This window comes from Trachypithecus francoisi, unplaced genomic scaffold (genome assembly GCF_009764315.1).
Source record: "Trachypithecus francoisi isolate TF-2019V2 unplaced genomic scaffold, Tfra_2.0 Lachesis_group17, whole genome shotgun sequence".
NCBI lineage: Eukaryota > Metazoa > Chordata > Mammalia > Primates > Cercopithecidae > Trachypithecus > Trachypithecus francoisi.
Window position 1 is genome coordinate 92015393 of NW_022681462.1, and position 20587 is coordinate 92035979.

A 20587-nucleotide genomic window follows, 5' to 3' on the forward strand; every position below is an offset into this window, starting at 1 on the left:
GGATGCTAGTCTGTTTCTAAGTCAGTAGTTATAGGCACTGGGCTTATAAATCATTAGGGCATCAGCATCAACTGTGAAAACCCCAGGATCTCTTTCTGAGGGCCTGGGGGAGGCACTGTGTGTGTACTTACAGAGGGCATGCTTTGGAGTGCAGAATAGACATGCAGTGAGCTCTGGAAAGCCAGGGGAGGGAGAAACTCATGTTGCTGAAGAGCAGAGACAGAGGGTGATGTTTGAGGTGGACCTTGAAGAAGATGTAGGATTTTCCCAGGAGGACAGAGGGAAAGCAGAGTCCTCCAGGTAGGGGGAATCATCAAAGTGGCCGCCAAGGCGGCACAAGCCATTTAGAGAAGAGATGCTAATTGTGGACGTCAGGAAAGGAGGGTTGGGGTGAGGTGGTGTTTTCAATTGATTTCCTTGGAATCTTTTGAAATGGCCCAATAAGGAATCACCTCTTAATCCCTGTCCCCATCTCAGATTTTATCCAGAATTCCAGACCCCATTTCCCATGGACCCCTGAAATATGGCCATCCCCAAACCAGAGATTCCCCCCACCAAACCTGTTCCTTCTGCTGGGTTCCTGTCTCAGGTATTTCATCACCCTCCAACAAGTCTAATCCAGAGCCTAGAATTGTCCCTGAGAATGAGGAATGATTTCTTCACCCCATATCTCATCAGTCACCAAATCCTATGGAGTTGACCTCAGATTAGTCCCTGTCTCTCCCTGCTCCTCCATGCCCACTGCTGCTTCCACACTTCACACCCTCAGGGGCTCTCACTGCCCCTCCTCTCTCTGTTCTTGCTTCCTTCTGGTCCATTTCCATATTAACCGCATCACTAGATTATTTAACACCTATCAAGGATGTTTTCCACAGGTAAAGGCCCCCAACTCCTGAATATGCTGTTGAATTCACACTGCATCTGGCCCCAACTGCATCCTTGACAGCATCTTGTTATTCACACCTACAGTTTTAATCACCCTAAGTGGAACTCCAGATTCCCAAACAGCATTCCCTGCTCTTCCACCCCTTCCACATCTGCGTTCTCACTGCTTCTTAGGCCTGGTTCACAAGAACACTTCTGCACTATGATAATCAACTATGCAAGAGGGACAGAATCTCTGCATCCCTGGGCCTGATGCCATCTCAGACCTGGGGTGGCACATACCTGGCATGCTTGTAGCTTCTCCCAATCCGGTATCCATAACAGACATCTCTCGTTTGCCATGACTTTCTTTTTTGATGAACTTATAGTGATCCTCACATGATTCCCAACCCTGTGTTCTGATAGCTTCCATCAGTCTATCAGGGTCTATCAGGCCTGTAAGATAAAGCTTTTGACATACAAGAAGCACAATGATGGAAAATGTTTCTAAGGGCTGTCATAAAAGGGGCCCTTAGTATAACCAAATCCAATATATAACAGTGTGTGAATAGCTTTGCAGAAAGATTCTTGCCTTGCCAAAAAATACTCCAAGATATGCATGATGAAATGTGATCTCTATAAATTCAGTTTCCATGCACTTCCCAAATTATGGGTCAACTGTATTATACGGACACAAAAAGCTAAGACACTTGCCTAGGTTTGTGAAGATACTAAAAAAACAAGCATGAAGGAAACTCAGGCATTTAGCCTCTGTGAAGTTCACATTCTGAACAGTGGCCCTTCATCAGTGCTCTCAAAGACGATTGAGACATAGACCTGGACCTCCAGGTGCTCCTGGTCTAGTGAAGGAAAGAAGTTAATATGGGCACTAAATTCTCCAAGTTTCTCTGATAAATGACAGAGCAGTTTTGGGAGCACAGAAAGGTGTTGGTTGCTTCTATCTAATGAAGGTAATGAGGTCAGAATACGATTCTAGGGGGTGCTGGTCTTCAACTGGGTATAAAATAAGTGTTAAGGGTTTGCCAGTCAAACAGGTGAAGGACAGAAAACATTCAGGGCAGAAGAATGGCTTAAAATTATTCCGATTTTATTCAGTAAATCTCAACTGAGCACTGAGTGGATGGAAGGCCCTGCATTTGGCTCCATAGTACAAGGCAAGATCAAAGTCTCAAGTCTTTGTCCTTAAAGCCAGACAAGTGAAATGTACAATTACAATATGGTATGAAAGTTGATAATGATTGCAGTCATACAGAATCCTCTAGAAGCCCAGAGGAACTGCTCACCAGCCTGAGGGGGTAGGAAAGCCCGTTGGTCATTTCTGTGTTGAATTTCTATGAGAAGAAATAATGTGACATTATGGGCATGTGTTTTTGTAGGTAGATATTGGCATAGACAGTATTACTAAGATATTAACAAACATTGTGCTTTCTCCTCCTAGATGAAAGGCTGCATAAAAGTTTTGAAGGAGCAGGCCCCAGACAGTGTGGAGGGGCTGCTAAATGCCCTCAGGTGAGCTTCAACCCTGTGCCAGGCTCACAGGGAACAGCCAACATTTCAGGGCTATAGCAAATTTAAATACTGGTGTGGATAGCACCAAACTTAACCCTTGCATATTTTAACACATTGAATCTTCCTCACAATCTTTTGAGGTCAGCACCATTTTTATCATTCCCCTTTTTAAAAATGGAAAAAAATGAGATTTAAGGAAGTCAAATAACTTGCCAAAAGTCACACAGTAAATGGCCAAGCTAGGACCTAAACCCAGGTTTGGGTGACCCCACGAGTCATGGACCTAATTCTCAGCCACACTGCTTTGGGGCTTATAGGGACTCCTCAGAACAAGAGGCTTCCAGGCTCTCACTTTCCACTTTACCAGTGGTTCCCAAACCTGGCTGCACTTGAGGATTATGTGGGTACCCTTTGAAAACATTCCATGTGATTCTGACTGCATGTGACTCAGACCAAATGAATTGGAATCTCTGGGCTAGGGTCTCAGGTATCCATTTTGTGTTTCTTTGTTTATTCTAAAGCTCCCCAGGTGGTTCACATGTGCAGCTACCAGAATTGAGAACCCACTGTCTAGATGCCTGAGTATTTGGCCAGCTGTGGCATGTTTCAGCTTCTCACTGCTAACAAGTGATGCCTACACAACTGTTTTCTTCCCAGGGATGCATGTGCTTCATCCGTTTCAGAGAGGGGATGCTTTTTTTAACTTTGACACATCTACAAGAATTGCTTGAATCCACTGCTATGTAAATCATTCTGATACTAGATTGCAGTCTAGAAGGTTTATGGTCCCTGTTGTCTTATTCATCTTTGATTTCCCTGTGTTCCTCTCAGTGTTGTACATGCAGTAAGTGTTCAATAAGTCTAAGTGGGATGGATCAATAATGCTCTACCTATGTACACAACACTCATGTTTTATACTCCACTTCTAATCACATTGTCTCATTTAATCATCACAAGTTAAAGAAGCAAGGCCGATCTGTTACCCCCACTTAATAAATGAAGAAACTGAGACATACATAAAATGAACAAAATAGACCCTGAGGTTGATGCTGTTTTGCTGAGTTGCTAAGTCATCATCCTTTAGAAGAGACTCAGTATTAATATAAGAGCCTTCCAGAGTCTATGGGAGAAATCAAGGTTTTCTCCTGGTGTCCATTGCACACCAGGATGACTTTTTATACACAGGAATAAAGCTTTAACTTCTGAATGTGTTGAGCTTTCCAGCTTCATTCAATCAAGCAAAACCCTGTACTAGGCCATGAGTCCCATCTGATTTGTTAGAATTTGTGCCTCCTGGAGGCACTGTGATGATGTCAGAGGAGAACAGGCTTTCCAGATAGTAAAATATGGGTTTGAATCAGAAATCACAAATCTCAAATCAGTAACCTTGTGATCTGGAATAGGTCATTTAACCTCTCTGAATCTTAGTTTTCTTTTCTATAAAATGAAGGCAATAACCTTACCTTTACAAAGTTATTGTAACACGAAACTTAACATGGAGTGCCCACGACCTGGCCAAAGTTTTATTACGTGTTATTTCTCTTTTCTTTCTTTTGCATAAATGATTTCTACACCTGGCTATTGGGAGGCTGCAGATTGCACCATTTTTGTGGGTTTGCTTACCTGGATTTGTGCCCTCTTGTGGTGGCAATGAGGTTAATTAAGCATTGCCAGGAAAGTGGAGAACCATAAACATTCAGGTTCTGGGCAATGTTGCTATGCAAATCTCTATTCTGAAATTTGTGAGTCAGCAGGGGCAGCCTCAATGGTCAGGATTCTGCACTCAATCCTGTGAAATCCACCTCCCTGGAAAATGAGACCGCTCATATCTCCTCTGTGTAATTATTTGATTATGTAAAATATCTACTTGGTTTAATAACCATAATACAAAATTCCTTTGGAAGGAAGAATCAAATATTAAATCTGTCTGAGATGACTCTGAGCATTGAAGTGTGGATTTTTGTCCAAAGAAATAAGCCCACATATCAATTGTGTTTCCCAAGGTAAAGTTGGGCCGGAGCTTACACAGAGCACTGTTTGCCGCTAACCTCTACCATTCTGTCTCCGTCCAGGTTCACTACAAAGCACTTGAATGATGAATCGACTTCCAAACAGATTCGAGCAATGCTTCAGTAGAGCTCTGCTCCAAGAAGAGGATCTATGTGCTGACCTCAGAAGATGTATATGTTTACATAATTTAATACAGATTGATGTTAATACTTGTGTATTTACATAACCGTTTCCTTCTTGTCACTGAAATATATGGACCTTAATTTGTATCCTGACTGACTCAACCCAGCAGAGCATAAATTGACTGAGAGCCTTACCTTTGATGTCTGAAATGAAACCCCCTTCTCCAAAGGCAAAATTCAGAGACTTTGATCTTTGCTACTGGAGTCCTTTAACAACACCTGTAACGATAAAAAATTCCTAATTGTTTGTGGTAGTATTTTAATTCTAGACGTGTTATCTCTCTGGGACGTATAGTTTATAGAAACACAAAATATTTGATTTCCTGTGTCGGCTCAGCTACAAGAAACACAACTGTTATCTTGACAGAGGAAGAGGGGAATCCAAGAAAAATGCATGTGAATTAAACCCAAGTGTTCTGAATTCAGCACACCCCCTCTCTGTCCTCAGACTGGAATCCACACGTGCAACTTTTCTGTTTGCACGTGTTTTATTAATCAGCATATTCCTTTTCTGTTTGGATTTATATCCCTCTAATGTTCTCCTTTAATTTCACAAGAAAAAAAAAAACTCCTGTATTTTAATCAGTTAGTAGGAGAGCAGCAGAAATAGATGTGCTGTTGCCACTGGACTGATGAAGGTGGCTGTCTTGGAACTGGGAGACAGGTCCACAGAGGTGCACTCAGGCAACAGGACAGCCATCTCTCTGCTTCAGCCCTCTACCTATAGGGATTAGGGAAATGGAGCTCTGGTTTTGAAGTTATTTGTGAGTTTAGCAACTTCCAGTTACCTGCAGAGTGCTGGGTGCACAGCACCCCCTCATAGGAGCCCTGTTCTCTGAAGACCCTACAAGAACAAAGGTCTAGGGTACTCCATTAGCTGCCAGAATGGTATAGGGGAATTTAGAGGGGGAAAAAAATCCATGTTTTCTGTTTCCCAGGTTTTTAAAAAGTAGCTCTTCCCCAACCCTGTTGCTAGCTTGTTGGAATGTGAAAGCTCTGGTGCACCTGAATTTACTCCTGGCCTTACTAATGATTCGTAGTGTGATCTTGGGAAACGTTTTTAAGCTTTCTGAGTCTTAACCTCCTTGTCTCTAAAATGGGCAATTAAAACAATCTTCAAGAGGCCTGTAAGGTTAACGCCAATAAAACGACTGACTCTGCCCCTCTTCCTTAGGAAGTAGTATCCAGCAAGCATTGCCTCACCTTGTCTTGTTGATGAACAATATTATAAAGCCTGCAGTCATTCTGTCTGTAGATCAGAGCTTAGTTCGAATGGAACCATGAAAATCTTTGATTCTGACCTCCTAAGGAAAATGAAACCCAGAGGGTGTGGTCATACTGGATGGCTCCCATGCGGGCCTAGAACCCAGGATGCTTCACTCTTGACTCCATGCTCTTCCTTTTATACCATATGGCTGTGAATACATACTATGGTATGGGATTCAACCCTTCTAAGTAAATCCTCAGTCTGGTCTATATTGTTACTTGCCTGTTCCCAGTAGAGGGAGCCACCTAGACGTTTAGTGAATGATAATCCTAGAAGTTGAGTCTGAGTACATCAGAGTTTGGCATTATTTGCAACATCCCAGGAATGAGCTGTAAGACACCATTGCTTTCTGGACTTTAGTGACCAGCTGATCTACCCTTGGATCCTCCAAGAAAAGGGAAAAAACACTTGTCTTATGTTGTTCTAGCAAGGGAGTTCAGTCAAGTGGCAGGAAAGATTCCCTGGTCTCCATCTAAACATCAGTCCACAGAGAAGGAAAAGGCTCTTTTACTTGGAGATTTTCAAGTTGAAGAAGTACAGCTGCTTGGATGGAGGGTCTGTCATCAGAATAGAAATATGCTAGATGGTCTTCAAGATGTTTTTGAACCTATGGATTCTAAACCCTAGAGGAAGCTAGAATATGTGATCATATCAGCTGAGGAAAGTTAGGAGATATTCATCTTAAGAGATATTCTATTTGGCAGTCACTTGTTACACTTGAGCAACAATTGTCTAGACTAGAAATATAGAACCACACAATGTTTATCATCATTGGGTCAATTTCTCCCCCTCTATCGAGTGAGGAGATTAAGGCTTGAAGAAAGGAAAGGACTTGCCAACCACCACAGGGCTCATGAGGGACTTGAACCCATGTCGTGTGTCTCTACCACAGCTGACTCTCAGCTGGCTAAAGGAGAAAATGTGAAGAATTACCTGTCAAATTAGATTGAGCTCAGAGTAAATAGATGAGCACATTGATAACTCTAAATTAGACTTTCTATCAAATGGGACCAAACATATGGAAGGAGCTGCTGGCCTGCCTCAATTTAGCCAGGCCACCTTGTCTCAAAGCCAAGACTCAGCAGTACATGGATTCTGAGAAGTCCAGGGTCTGAACTGTCTCTGATTACTGGAAGGACAGGTTAACTGAGTGTCTGTGATCACTAACAGGTGATGGGCTTTGTGCCCACTCCAGAGATATTGTGGGAGACAAATTCTAACAGGCTGTCCTCCCGGCATCAGGAGTCATTGAACAATCATGGATTATTGTGTTTGGGTTTGTTTGTTTGTTTGTTTTTGCTTTTGTTTTGTTTTGTTTTTGCTTTGTTTTTGTTTTTTTGTGTGTATGTGTGTGTGCTGCATGCACATGCGTCCAAGACTTATGGTGGTTTAGGGGAAAGTGCTAGCAACAGTGTCAATGTCATTGTTAACTATATTTCATATTTGAGGTCTCATTGTTTTCAAACAAACAGTGTTTTCCATGACTGAGATATTTATTTTTGGGAAAGCAACAAGGTAAAAATTATGTTTCTCAGATGCACTGCTACTTTGACGTTATGACTCTGTTCTCAGAAACTCTTTGTGCACCACTAGGAATTAGTAGTAAAAAAAAAAAAACAAAAAAAAAAACTGGAAATGGATGTCTTCAAATGTACTAATCATTAGGGGTGGAGTATTAACAACCAGAAAGAAAGGTTTGGATATTACCTTTTAACTACTAGTTAATATCATGCTTGATCAACATTTGTTCCTAGTTATCACCATTAAATTAAGACATTAATGGTAAACTGAGGTTACTGATGCATCATCACATTTAAGTAAAAATAATTTCATGTTTTCCCCAAAGAAAAATTAAGCCTCCCAATCTTGGGATCCAATTGTGCAGTGGAATTCAGAGATTTCTCATTTAATCTTATATCCTGTACAGCTACAAATATTTTTTAAATGTTAGGAATAAACATTGAAATTTTGTCTTAAAGAGTTCAAAACCTTGGAAGCCAGTTTTCTCACTACATCTGTAAGGGCCATTACAGACCCAAAGCTGTTTTGAAGTTTTCATATGTTGTTTGCTGAAGTCATTGTAACTTTTTGCCTGCTTTGCCTCTTTTTGTACAGGAGTTTTGAGTGTGAAATGAAAATTAAAATTTGGTACATATATTTAAAAATGCACCTCTATTTTATATGATGCTGAGGGTTGAGTGGGTGATAAGCACATGATGATTAGTCTACATAGATATTTGCTAGACACGTACTCTGAGAAAACCACACCAGCAGCCCTTCACCTCTTTGTACCTGAATTTCTTTTAGAAAAAAAAAAAAAAAAAACTAAAACCCAAAATGTGCTACTCTTGGTAGCAGCTGTCTTTTGTTCATTTTGGCAAGAGAACCCTGAATAACAGCCAAAAGGCAGAAAATTACAAAAAAGGGCAGAAAATGAACAGAGACATGATTGATATCTAGAGATGCATGAGCCCTACTTGTCCAGAGATGCTAAGAAACACTAATAAATGATCTTGTATGCTTTCTTTTGAGTGCAGTAGTACTTTATGGGTTTGGCAAGATCAGCAAATAACCTGTTTTACACTGAGTATATTTTTCAGACAATGTAAGCCCTGAAATAATTTTTTTAGCTATTCAACTTTGAGGCTTTCCTAGACCATTACTTTTAATCCCTGCACTTCTGAAGCTGATCACCTGAGACCTAATTGTGTGTACTTGCAGTGGTTCAGAATTCCCAAGAGAGACCTTCCATGATGCCCTGTGCAAAAGACAAAGGCACAATTATTAGGATTATTTGTGGCACAAAGTGAAAAAAATAGAAATGGGAATTTTTCTGTAAATTGACAAATGGACAAATTTAAAGAGTCAAAAGCTAGAAGGAAAGAGAAGGAAAAGGGGCCCTGAAGAGTGTGCATATGTGTGTCCCTAATTAAATGAGTGTTGAGAGTCAAAGACATGAATAAATAAGGAAGAGAGAATATGTGTAACTGTCAAGAGAAATACAGATAGTGAGGAACTGATGGATGATGGATGTGCAATTCAGAATAGTCTTTATACCAGCCAGAAAGCTGACTGTTATTCAGGGTTCTCTTGAAAGGATGGGGATGAGAAGCACAGCTAGCCAGATTCGTGAAACCTGGTGAATATTTGCAGTCTGTCTTCACACCTGATTTCACCTTTTGGCTTATCAATGTGTAGATAGAATTTCTAGGTGTTTTCTGTTTGAAAGGTCTATGTTGTATTTGACCATCACAACTTAAGTGACTGATTAAATGATACTGAATTGTATTGATCAATTTATTTAAGGTATTCATATTCTTTAAATACAATAATCCATCCAATACCTAAATCCTGGTGCAGACTGGCCCAATACCATGCTGACCTCACCTTCATAGTGCTTCTTACGTCATAAATAAATTTCTCGGCTATTCTGTGTGCTTCTGCTCAGAAGCCAAACTCTAAAGAAGAGAGGTTTTCTGTGCTGGTCCCATCAGGTTCCTGAGGTTGTGTCTTTGATGCTCTAGTGCTTTCCTTGCCTATTTCTCTTACATAAATGTCTGAAAATTCTGGAACTGTTGGAAATTGATAGTCTGAAAATATGTGCTGCAAAATACCTCCATCAGATTGCCATTTGAAATTCTGCTATGTAGAATTTTAGGTAAATCTCAGAATTTAATTTTAAAAGAGTGTCTTTGGAGACAGTTTTAGAAACTCAACTTAAGAAAATCTTTTCTTGGCAGGGCGCGGTGGCTCCTGCCTGTAATCCCAGCACTTTGGAAGGCTGAGATGGGTGGATCACATGAGGTCAGGAGTTCAAGACCAATCTGGCCAACATAGTGAAACCCCATCTCTATTAAAAATGCAAAAATTAGCTGGGCATGGCTGTGCGCACCTGAAATCCCAGCTACTCGGGAGGCTGAGGCAGAAGAATTGCTTGAATTCAGGGGGCAAAGATTGCAGTGAGCTGAGATCGTGCCATTGTACTCCAAACTGGATGACAAGAGTGAAACTCCATCAAAAAAAAAGAAAAACGGAAAAGAAAAAGAAAAGAAAATCTTTTCTCTATGAAGTCCTCCACTTTCTCCCATCAAATCTCACACTTCCAGATTATTTGTTTTATCTGCCGACATTTCCTGTGTATCTTTAAATGTTTCTTGTTTGCACTATGATGTGCTTTGTTACAAGATGGGAGCTATATTTTATTGGCCATTCTTAAGTCACCCAAGATGTAAAGTTGGCAGTGCTGTGATTTGAGGAACAGAAGTTTTAAGAGGCTCCCTACACCTTGAAGAACATGCCTCTAGAAAATATCAAAAGCACTTGGGCGAGTCCATCAAATTATTTTCTTCCAAATGTCAATATATTTGAAAATATATTCCTTTTATATGAGACAAATAATAAAATAACTGTGGGGAAAGGTACAGTAGCAGTGGGGCTCCATGCAGATGTGAGTGGGAGTATAAGCTAGACTGTGCATAGAGATGATAGGGAGCTCTGGGCTGAACGAAGTGAGTATTTATTATCTCTAGGATGTGTCATGGGCATTTCCACACCTATGGTGCTGTGATTAATGCACACCCTCTTTTTTTGGTCTATATGAAGTCTACTTGTGTACATCAAGGCCCAGGTCATTCTCTACCTCCTTTGTGAAGCTTTCCCTAATTATGTCAGCACATGATAATCTTTCCTTTTCTGGGTCCCTAATGCATTTAATTTATTTAATACTAAATACAGGCCACTTTATAGCACTTGAAATAAGCATTTTCTACTACATTTTGATTTCCTAAGTGTGTCCCTTAGAAGACTGAGCTCAACATAAGCCAGTAGCCAAGAGGCTGCCTGCCAATGGGAAACTTCAGGTTCCTGAGACCTGATACACTAAAACAAACCCTGAGAATTAATTTCTACAGCTCACCAACTATCCACGATAACAAATTATCTGCTCCCTTGGCTGGTCAATTTTATTTCAAGAGGAAATATTTACCTACCTGTCAGGATATTTTCAACTTCTGTGGATGCAGGCTGCAGCTTGTGGTTGCTCTGCCAGGAGTCCAGATGAGAAATCAGGCTGTTGTCTTGATCAAAAGTCAGTCAGCTAGTCCTAGCAAGGGCAGGAAGCCAAAATAGTAGTTAAATTATGTCTTGGGACATCAGTCTGGGACAAGGCTACTACTTTATAAGAGAGCTGAGTTTGACACACTCAGAGGGAGAAAGGCACCAGAAGCAGCGAAGTTCACAGAATCATACAAATTGGTTCAGCACCTTGGAGAGCAACCTAGGTGTCGCGCCCTAACAGCAGTCTTCATACCGCATTCTACATGCCCTATTAGCTGTTTCAACTTTGTCTCTAGAACTCTAATCATCAAAGACAATATGCTCCTTCTAAAAATAAAGTTACTAGGTAGCTAGAAACCCACTTTCTTCTTTGTGGAACTTCTGAATGTCATACAAGACGGGCAGAAAGAAGTTGTTGAAAGGCCGAGGAATCACCTTAAGTGTTCATATTTATGGTGTTTTCAGATTTAAGCCAAACTTATAGGCATGACTCTTCCTTCTTCTTTAGCCCCACACCTCTTAGTCATACATATTTTTTTCAAAAGAGCTCTCAAAATATAGCAACTTCTCCCTAGTTGGTTTGCTTTATTTTCTCAAACCATCATCATCTCCTCCCTAGATCACCCAGCCTTTTCTGTTGCTGCTGCATTTTTTTCTCCACGCAGCCAACACTCATTTTGCTGACACATATCTGACTATACTAATGTCTTTAGAAAGTTTCCTGAAATACGTTCTCAGAGTTGTTAATTGCTTTTCAGTGTGTGAGGTGAGAGGAAGATATCAATTTCCAAGTATTTGTGAAACAAGATTAAATGCATTATTTTATTGTTGTTTTTACTACCGGATTTTTTTTTATATATTGCCAATCTCCATGGAAGGGTATACCATATGATATATATCAATTCTCAAGTCTATTTGTCTAAAGACTCTTGTATATTTTACAAAACATCTATAATTTCTCATGGACATTGGCATTCTGTAAAAACATTACTAAGTCAAACCCAATAGCTTGAGATACAAGGCCTTCTATGAGATAAATTGCTTAATTCTCCTATCTCACTTCTATCAAACATGTATCCCATTTTCCCATGCTACAAAACTGGTCACAGTTTTCTCACATACCATCAAATTTTTCATAATTATATGTTGCTAATAATGCTTCCCCTTCTGCCTGAAATTCTACTTCCTTTCATATGCCTTATAAAATTCTGTTCATTCTTCAAGGCCCTGCTCAAATGTTTCTTCTTCTTTGGACCTTTCTGTGTCCTATCCCAAAAAAGTTTGGACTCTTTTCTGTGGTTCTCATCCCTCTCCTCTCTCTCTCTCTGTCTCTCTCTCTCTCTCTATCTCTCTCTCTATTGATCTGTCTATATACACACACATACATAATACATGTACTTTAATATATATGCAGTTTTATATATAACCTATATATAATATGGTATTTATATTATATTAAAGATGAGTGAGATGGGAGAAATAAGCATATAAAGAGTCAAATATAAATGAAAACATGTTATATACGGATGTTCATCATAATATTTTTCACTTATGTGTTTACTTATGCTTTCTTCCCTGAACAATGGATTCCTTAAAGGCATTGACTATGTCTAATTTCTCTCTTAACCTCTCTATTCACATAATCTAATGGAATGCATAACATTCAATGTCTGCTAAGGGCATATTTAAATGAATTCCCTTATCTCGCTTAGAGCTGAAGCCCAGGCCATCCCACCACTCAAAGTAAGATGATCTTGTGTGCTTTTGCACAAACGCAGTTCTGCCTGCTGATCTCCCTCTGGTGGGAGCTTCACTTTGCCAAAGACACTGGTCCAGAACTGCTATGTAAGATTCAAAATAGATGTCATGGTCATGGATATTGCTCTACTCTCCAAGCCATGATTCTGGCATGGACTGTGCTAGCCTGGAAGAAGGAGCATCTTTTTGTGTTCTCACAAAGCAAGCATGAATGATGACAGCCATGCACCAGGCCATCCAGACACTATTGGCTCCCTGTTACTCCTGTTAGTGTATTTGATACTGCCAGTGTACTCTGCTACTCTCACCTGAATAAATCTCCCCAGGATATGTCAATAAGATGCTGATAGGATTTTCCAACAGGAACATTTCCCCAAGATGTTCATGCTAGAGCAGGTCTCAGATATGGGTTGTTGTTCAATGACACATGTGGGCAAGGAAGAATAACAAAACCTAATCACAAATGTTCATCACTGATCTCTATGGTAATAGTCAAATTTAAGGGTGGTAGCAAGGGTGAGCCACCTTTAATGCTGAAAGCTGACTGTGCCACTCTAAAGTTCTTGGGGTACCAGAATGGATACATCACCACAGATCCAGATATACCACAGAGTTGTATTCCAATGCAATCATACAATATGGACACAGAGACAAGATTACCAGGTGGCATAGCATTTGGGCTGGTTGGCCTAAGAAGGTAGAGATCGTCCTCAACAAGGTGAAGTATAAACATACATATAAGGTGGTAGGCTTCCACTATGGAAGGTGAACTTATTTAGAGAATAGCTCTCTTTGCTGGGTTGTGAAACCCAGTTATCTTCAAAGTTCCTGGGTCAACAACGATGAATGCCTAGGCACTGAGTAAGATGATGGAGGATTAGCCACTGCACTAGGGGAGCGATAACTAAAGCCACTTTCAGGATTGATCCCATCCACTGGCCTACAGTGAAAAGCTTCAGGCTTGATATAAGTGAATTGTAGAAAAATATCTTTAAAACAAATAATGGTTTCCCATAATATGCCATTATTTTAAAACTTTTAATATTTTGGCATATTTTATTTATTATTATTATTGTTTACATGAAATAAAAAATTCTTATTTTCATATAGATTCAAACTACATATAATTATGTGTCTTGACTTTTAATTTAAAATATATAATGAACACCTTTTCAGGCCAGTGAGTGTGTGCATATGAGAGTGGGGCAGGTGTATATATTAGCACACACATACATACACATTATACATACAATTTGTTTTTTTATATAATTAATCCAATTTATTTTCACTTACTTTTTAAACAGACTTATTGAGGCTCAATTGACGAACAGCAGACTGAACCTATTTAATGCATACATTTGTGAGTTTTGACATGTATGCACACTCACACGTAATGTGAAACCATAACCACATTACAATAAACGTGTTCATTATCCTGTTTCCTCATGCCCCTTCTTAATCTTCTTCTCCCATTCCAACCCCTGCCATTCTCAAATGACCATTGATCTGCTTGCGGTCATTATAAGTACATTTTTATTTCCTAGAATTGTTTTAAGTACAATAGTACAATACTTATTCTTTTCTGTTTCATTTTGTTCACTCATCATAAACACTTTTTTTTTTTTTTTTTTTTCGAGACAGAGTTTTGCTCTTGTCACCCAGGCTGGAGTGCAGTGGCATGATCTCAGCTCACTGCAACCTCCGCCTCCTGAGTTCAAGCAACTATCCTGCCTCAGCCTCCTGAGTAGCTGGGATTACAGGCACCTGCCACAACGCCCAGCTAATTTTTGTATTTTTAGTAGAGATGGGGTTTCATCATGTTGTCCAGGTTGGTCTCAAACTCCTGACCTCAAGTAATCCACCCGCCTCGGCCTCCCAAAGTACTGGAATTACCAGCATGAGCCACTGCACCTGGCCACGAATGCTTTTTTTTTTTTTTTTTTTGAGACAGAGTCTCGCTCTGTCGCCCAGGCTGCAGTGCAGTGGCGTGATCTCAGCTCACTGCTGCCTCCGCCACCCCGGTCCACGCCATTCTCCTGCCTCAGCTTCCCGAGTAGCTGGGACTACAGGCGTCTGCCACCGCGACTGGCTAATTTTTTGTATTTTTAGTGGAGACAGGCTTTCTCCGTGTTCGCCAGGATGGTCTCGATCTCCTGACCTTGTGATCCGCCCACCTCGGCCTCCCAAAGTGTTGGGATTACAGGCGTGAGCCACCGCGCCCGGCCTGTTGACTATTATTCTATTGCATGCAGGTAACACAGTTTTTCACACATCCATACATTTAAATTATTTGGCTATCACAAATTAAGATATTATAAACATCCATTTGTAAGTTTTATATGGACATATGCTTTATTTACTTAGGAGTACTATGACTGGACCATATGGCAAAAATATTTAAAGTTCTTGAGAAACTATAAAATTGCTTTTCAAAATGACTGTATCATTTTAAATTCCCACAAGCAGTGTATGAGTGTTTCAGTTGCCAACAAAGCCTCACCAACAATTGGTACCACCAGCCTTTTTAAATTTAGCCATTCTAATAAGTAGGGGTAGTATCTTATTGTGGTTTTAATTTGCATTTCGCTGAAGACGAATGGTGTTTAGATGTACTTCATTTGCTATTCATATGTCTTGTTTGTTTGTTTGGTAAAGAGTCTTTTCATATCTTCTGCTTTTGTTATTGTCTTCATTGTTTTCTTATTATTGGGTTTTCAGACTTATTTATGTGTAATGAATACAAGTCCTTTATCAGATACAAGATTTTCAAATAATTTCTCATAGTCTGTGGTTGTCACTTCATTATCTTTACAGTAGCTTTAGAAAAGCAGTACTTGTTGATTCTGATGAAGTCCAATTTATCAACTCTTTTTCTCTTCTATTGCACTTTTGGAGTTGTATCTAAAAAATCGTGTCTAACCCAATGTCACAAACATAATCTCCTAAGTTTTATTCTAAAAGATTTAACATTTCCAGTTTTACATTTAGGTCCATAATCGATTTGTGTTGGTGTTTGTCTATTTGTGTCTATGGTGTTAGGGACGGTTTGAATTTCATTATTTGCATACAGATTCCAGTAGTTCCTACATAACTGCTAAAGACTGTCCTTTCTCCACTGAATGGCCTTTGCATCTTTGTCAAATACAAATTGACAGTATATATGTGGATCTAATTCCAGTTCCCAGTCAATTCCATTGATCTATTTGTATAACTTAATAACTTAGCATAAATACCCCACTGTCTTGATTAATGTAGCTTGATAATAAATCTTGAACTCAGATAATGGAAATTCTCCAATTTTGTTCATTTTCAAATTAATTTTGGCTGTTCTGGATGCTCTCAATTCCTTTATGAATTTTAGAATTAGCTTGTCAATTCCTGCCAAAAAAATTATCCTCCTGAGACTTTTATTGAGGCTCCTTAGAATATATATATATATTAATTTGGGGAGAATAGACATGTAAACCATATTGAGTTTTCCGATCCATTTTTAAAAAGTAGTAAATCTCTCCATTTGTTTAGGTCTTTAATTTTGTAACATGTTCTACATAGATAATTTTTGAATACATTTTCTTCATCAGTTGGAATCCCTTTTATTTATTTACTTTTTAACTTAGAACACTAACTAAAATCTTTAGCACGATGTTGAATAGAAGTTGCAAGAGTAGACATTCCTATCTAGTTCCTGATCTTAGGGGAATTCATTCAGTCTTTCATCTTAAGAATGACGTTAATTGCAGGTTTTATGTAGACACACTTTATCAACTTGAGAAATTTCCTTTTTATTTTGCTAAGTACTTATCAGGAATGCATACTGGATTGTGTCCGATATTTTTATGAATCTATGAAAATGGCCATATTATTTTTTTCTTTTTAAATCTGTCTAAAATATGGTGAATTATATTAATCGACTTTTGAATGTTAAACCAAACTTGCATTACTGAGGTTAACTCCACTTAGTTATAATTTATTATCTTTTTATACATTTTAATATTGATTTTCTTAAAATTTGTTAATAACTTTTGCATCTGTTTATAAGGAATATTGGTCTGTAGTTTCTTATCTTTGTAATATCGGTCTGGTTTTGGTATCAGAGTAGTGCTGGCCTCATAGAAATGAGTTAGAAAATTTTTCATCCTCTTCAATTTTCTGGAAGATTTGAGTAACAGTCACCCTGCTTCAAACTCCTTAAACTGGAACTCTTCAATCATTTTGCATTAGCTTAAGTATCACTTTCTTGGGACATCTCATCTAGAATTCTTAGGTTTTTTACATCCTTCCTAGTTATGTGTTACCATGATCCACTATATTTTTTCTTTCATTAACGCACACGCCATCTATAAGTGCTTTATTATTATTAATTTTCCCTGCCAGACTTTAAACTTCACGAAGTCAGGGTCCTTTTCTGTGTTGCTCATTGCCTTATTACTATTGTCCAGTAATACCCAGTCCATAGTAAGGCTGGAAAACTTCATAGTTGAGTAAATTAATAATTTTTTGACCAAATGCTCTTAAGTATCTAATGGGAAGATCATTTCCCCCATGAAATAAAATGTAATCAAGAGCAAAATTATGCAAGTTTCTAGTTTCCTAATATATACAATTCATATGTCCTGAAATGAATTCTATACAGTCATACTGTACAATTTTTTACAATACAGTAGTGTATACTTCTGGGTTCCCCTTGGTTTAGTTTTATTTAGCAATTTTATCAGTATTCATATTAATACTAGCATATTATATATGTGTGCACATGTGCAGCTTCACAATCTTTGTTAGAGACTTTAAAAGAATCAGAGATTTATTTTTTCTATCCACTCTAGCATAAAAAAAAAACAAACTATAGAATATACGTTGTTTGAAAATCTGAAACAAGAATACCCTCTCAACCCCATTTTTTTAGGGGAGGAATTCTCAGTCGATATTCTCAATTTCTTCTGCATTTGTGAACCTTGTTCATGTAGTCTATATATTTCTTTTGATTTTCAGTGATTTGTATTTTCACAGAAAATGATACGTTTTATCCACATTTAAAAATATTTAGTAAAAACTTTTACACTTTTTAAAATCTTTGTAATTATTTTCTCTTTACTTGTGGTTATATTCAGTTCCTTGGAACTATTTTCTTTTTTGAATTTTTGTTTTTTGTTTTATTTACCTTGATTAGACAAATATAGTATTTATCTATTTGTGTGTAAGTATTTGTGCACTCTTGGTTGTATGTGTGTGTGTTGTAATAAGTAGCTATTGGACAATAGTAAATGGTTTGAGAGAGAAAGGGATATTTTAAATGCAGACATCCTAGGTTTTTATTTAAGTTTCATGACTTATTAAATGTACACTCTTGGGCAATTTTATTTGTACCTCAATTTAATGGACTGTTAATGTGGACTGTTGGGCTGTTAATTACAAAAATGTAATAAAGGTCTTGTAGGTAGTAACCAATCAATGATTATTAGTTATAATTATTAATATACCTGTTGTAGTAACTTTTATCTTTATTTTCTACCATCTTAAATTTTCTACTCTTATTAACTTTCTTATTTCTTATTTTCATAACTTATTTTGTGGACTATTTCATGCTTTTTTCTCTGTTTATGGGAAATCTCTTTCAGGAAATGCATTTTTCTATGGCAATATATTTAGCTGCATTTCATAATTATTTTTACCAGGCTGTTTTGTACTCTGTATATTTTTTTATCCATTTAAGTGTTATTTAGGAGTGATTTAAAAAATCCAAGTAGTTGAGGATTTTGTTGGGCTTTGCATTCTAATTTTGTCATTAATGTTAGTATTATTGCATCATGATCAGAATGTGTGATCTATACTATCATTACCACTTTGGAATTCACCAAGGTTTTCTGTGTAGCCTAATATAGTGAATTCCCCTGAAAACAGAGTTGGATACCAGGACTTAGGCCCAGATCATTTGCTTGGAAAGAAACCCAGGAAGCAGGGGCAAGAGGACAGAGGGAGTGAGACAGGGAAAGCGGAGCACCTGACAACAGATGCGTTGTTGAGCAAGTTGCTTCTGTGGGAAACTAGCGCTCAGTCCTTTCAAAACCCTCTGAGGAGCCACCTAGGAAACTCTTAAGTATTGTCTTTTCAAAGGACTGATGCTAGGGCATCTATCCACTGTTTCCTAGCCTCCATTAACTGAACTTTGCCTGGGGTGAGGGTGGTATTTGTGCCCTGTCCTTCTGAGATGCACCTGTGCATGGATAGAGTAAGCCTCAAGCCTCTTTGACTTCAGAGAAAGCTGGGAAACTGAACAGCGGAGGCAGATAGTTCAATGTCTGGGTAGGTGTCATAGTTGTTAGGTTGTCATAGGTGTTAAGGTTGCTATAACTGTATGTCATAGATGAGTTCACAAACAACCAAAATTTATTTCTCACAGTTCTGGAAGCAAGTCTGGGATCAAGGTACCAGGCACCAGCAGATTCGTTGTCTGGGCGGGGGCTCAGTTTCTGGTGCATAGACAATGCTTTCTCACTCTATTATCACGTGCTGGAAGGGGAACAGGCGAAGGAGCTCCCTTGGTCCTTTTTTTTTTATAAGGGCACTAATCCCATTTCTCAGGACTCTGCCCTCATGGCTTAATCACCTCCCAAAGGCTCCACTTCTTAACACTATCACATTGAGGGTTAGGATTTCAGTAAAGAGATTTTTGGACAGGACATGTACATTTAGTCTGCAGCAGTAGGCCACTGACAATGCACGTGAACTGTCGACCACAGCTGCAGCTGACATCATGTTTGCCTCAGGGAGTCTGGAGACCTAGATGACAGGTTATGCATAAAGTCACTTGCATTTTCGAAGTGTGCCAATAATAATGTTTTGTTTTATAAGGATGTTTTTGAGGCATAATTTCCAATCTTTGCTTCTAATCTTGCACTGAGGGGAAGTTGAATACATCACAAGGAAGACAATTATATTTTGGTATATATAATAGCATAATCATGCTACGAGAAATAGGAGTATAATTCTGTATCTTCTTATTTAACAAATGATGAATATTTTTCTCATTTATTTGACTAAGTTTATTTATGTAAAACTGGAACTTGAAGAGTAAATAACACTTTGGTATTAATTAAGAATAGATAGAACAGATACATTCTGAAATAATTAACATTAATAATTTCCTGAAAATGTGTTGTCTTCTTTCCTGTTATTACAAATAGTAACACTCACCTGACAGAGCAACTTCTTGTCTAGGCAAAAATGATAACCCTGTAAGAAAATCACATTTGTAATATTATACTATTAGAGGGGAAAACTTGATTGCCTCTCCTAATTATCAGACTTGTTCTTTTTTCTTTGATTTCAATATAAGTTACTATTACATCCTATTCTACTGGAAAGTCATTCTAAAAAATTTTAGACAGTTTCTTAATATGATAAAGTTCATATAACATTAATTATGACAAGTAAAGAGCATACACTTAGAAGAACAGAAAGGGGAGCAAAGTAGAGTATACGAAGAACATCTAAAAATATTTAAGACAGATGATGGATTAACACTGCTACTGGTAATAGGGAATCTTATGTAACATAAGATGTTACAGATGGCAGGAATTACGGATATGAAAGGTTTCACATTGACAGACTTTGCTAGTGTTTTTAATAAATGTCCCATTCTAGCTTTAGACAGAGTTGGGTTGTTTGAGAAGCAGCCATGCATGGTATGTTGACTTCAACTACCTGTTATTAAGTCATTTTGCAGTCTTGAGATAGCAGGACTCTAACTGTGGAATTACAGTTTTCTGTGCACCATTTTTTTCAGAGGATTGTCAGTTTAGCATCCCTGAATTCCTGTTGTTGTACATGAATATCATTGACATGGGATAGAGAGGAAGCTCTCAGTAGAAACAGCCTTCATTTCTTCTCCTGAGCTCAGGCACTTAGGCATTCATTGTAGTGT

General features: G+C 38.4%; 1 protein-coding gene and 1 long non-coding RNA gene across 8 annotated transcripts in view; one reads left to right on the top strand and one right to left on the bottom strand.

Moving 5' to 3' along the window:
* Window positions 1-8376, top strand: part of CYRIA (CYFIP related Rac1 interactor A) — a 113960-nt gene extending 105584 nt beyond the window's left edge. For 3 of the 7 annotated variants that reach the window (XM_033176506.1, XM_033176507.1, XM_033176508.1), the window contains 2 exons: window positions 2324-2394; window positions 4467-4833. In XM_033176506.1, the coding sequence (XP_033032397.1) occupies window positions 2324-2394; window positions 4467-4530 (135 nt within the window). In that variant the 3' untranslated portion in view covers window positions 4531-4833. Of the gene's footprint in view, window positions 1-2323; window positions 2395-4466 lie in introns of all 7 variants that reach the window. The other 4 variants (XM_033176510.1, XM_033176512.1, XM_033176511.1 and 1 more) reach the window with 2 other exon arrangements.
* A 2540-nt stretch (window positions 8377-10916) lies between these two features.
* LOC117062699 overlaps window positions 10917-20587 on the bottom strand; it is a 307705-nt gene continuing 298034 nt past the window's right edge. Inside the window, exon 3 of the long non-coding RNA XR_004428497.1 lies at window positions 10917-10954. This is a non-coding gene — a long non-coding RNA (uncharacterized LOC117062699). The remainder of the gene's footprint in view (window positions 10955-20587) is intronic.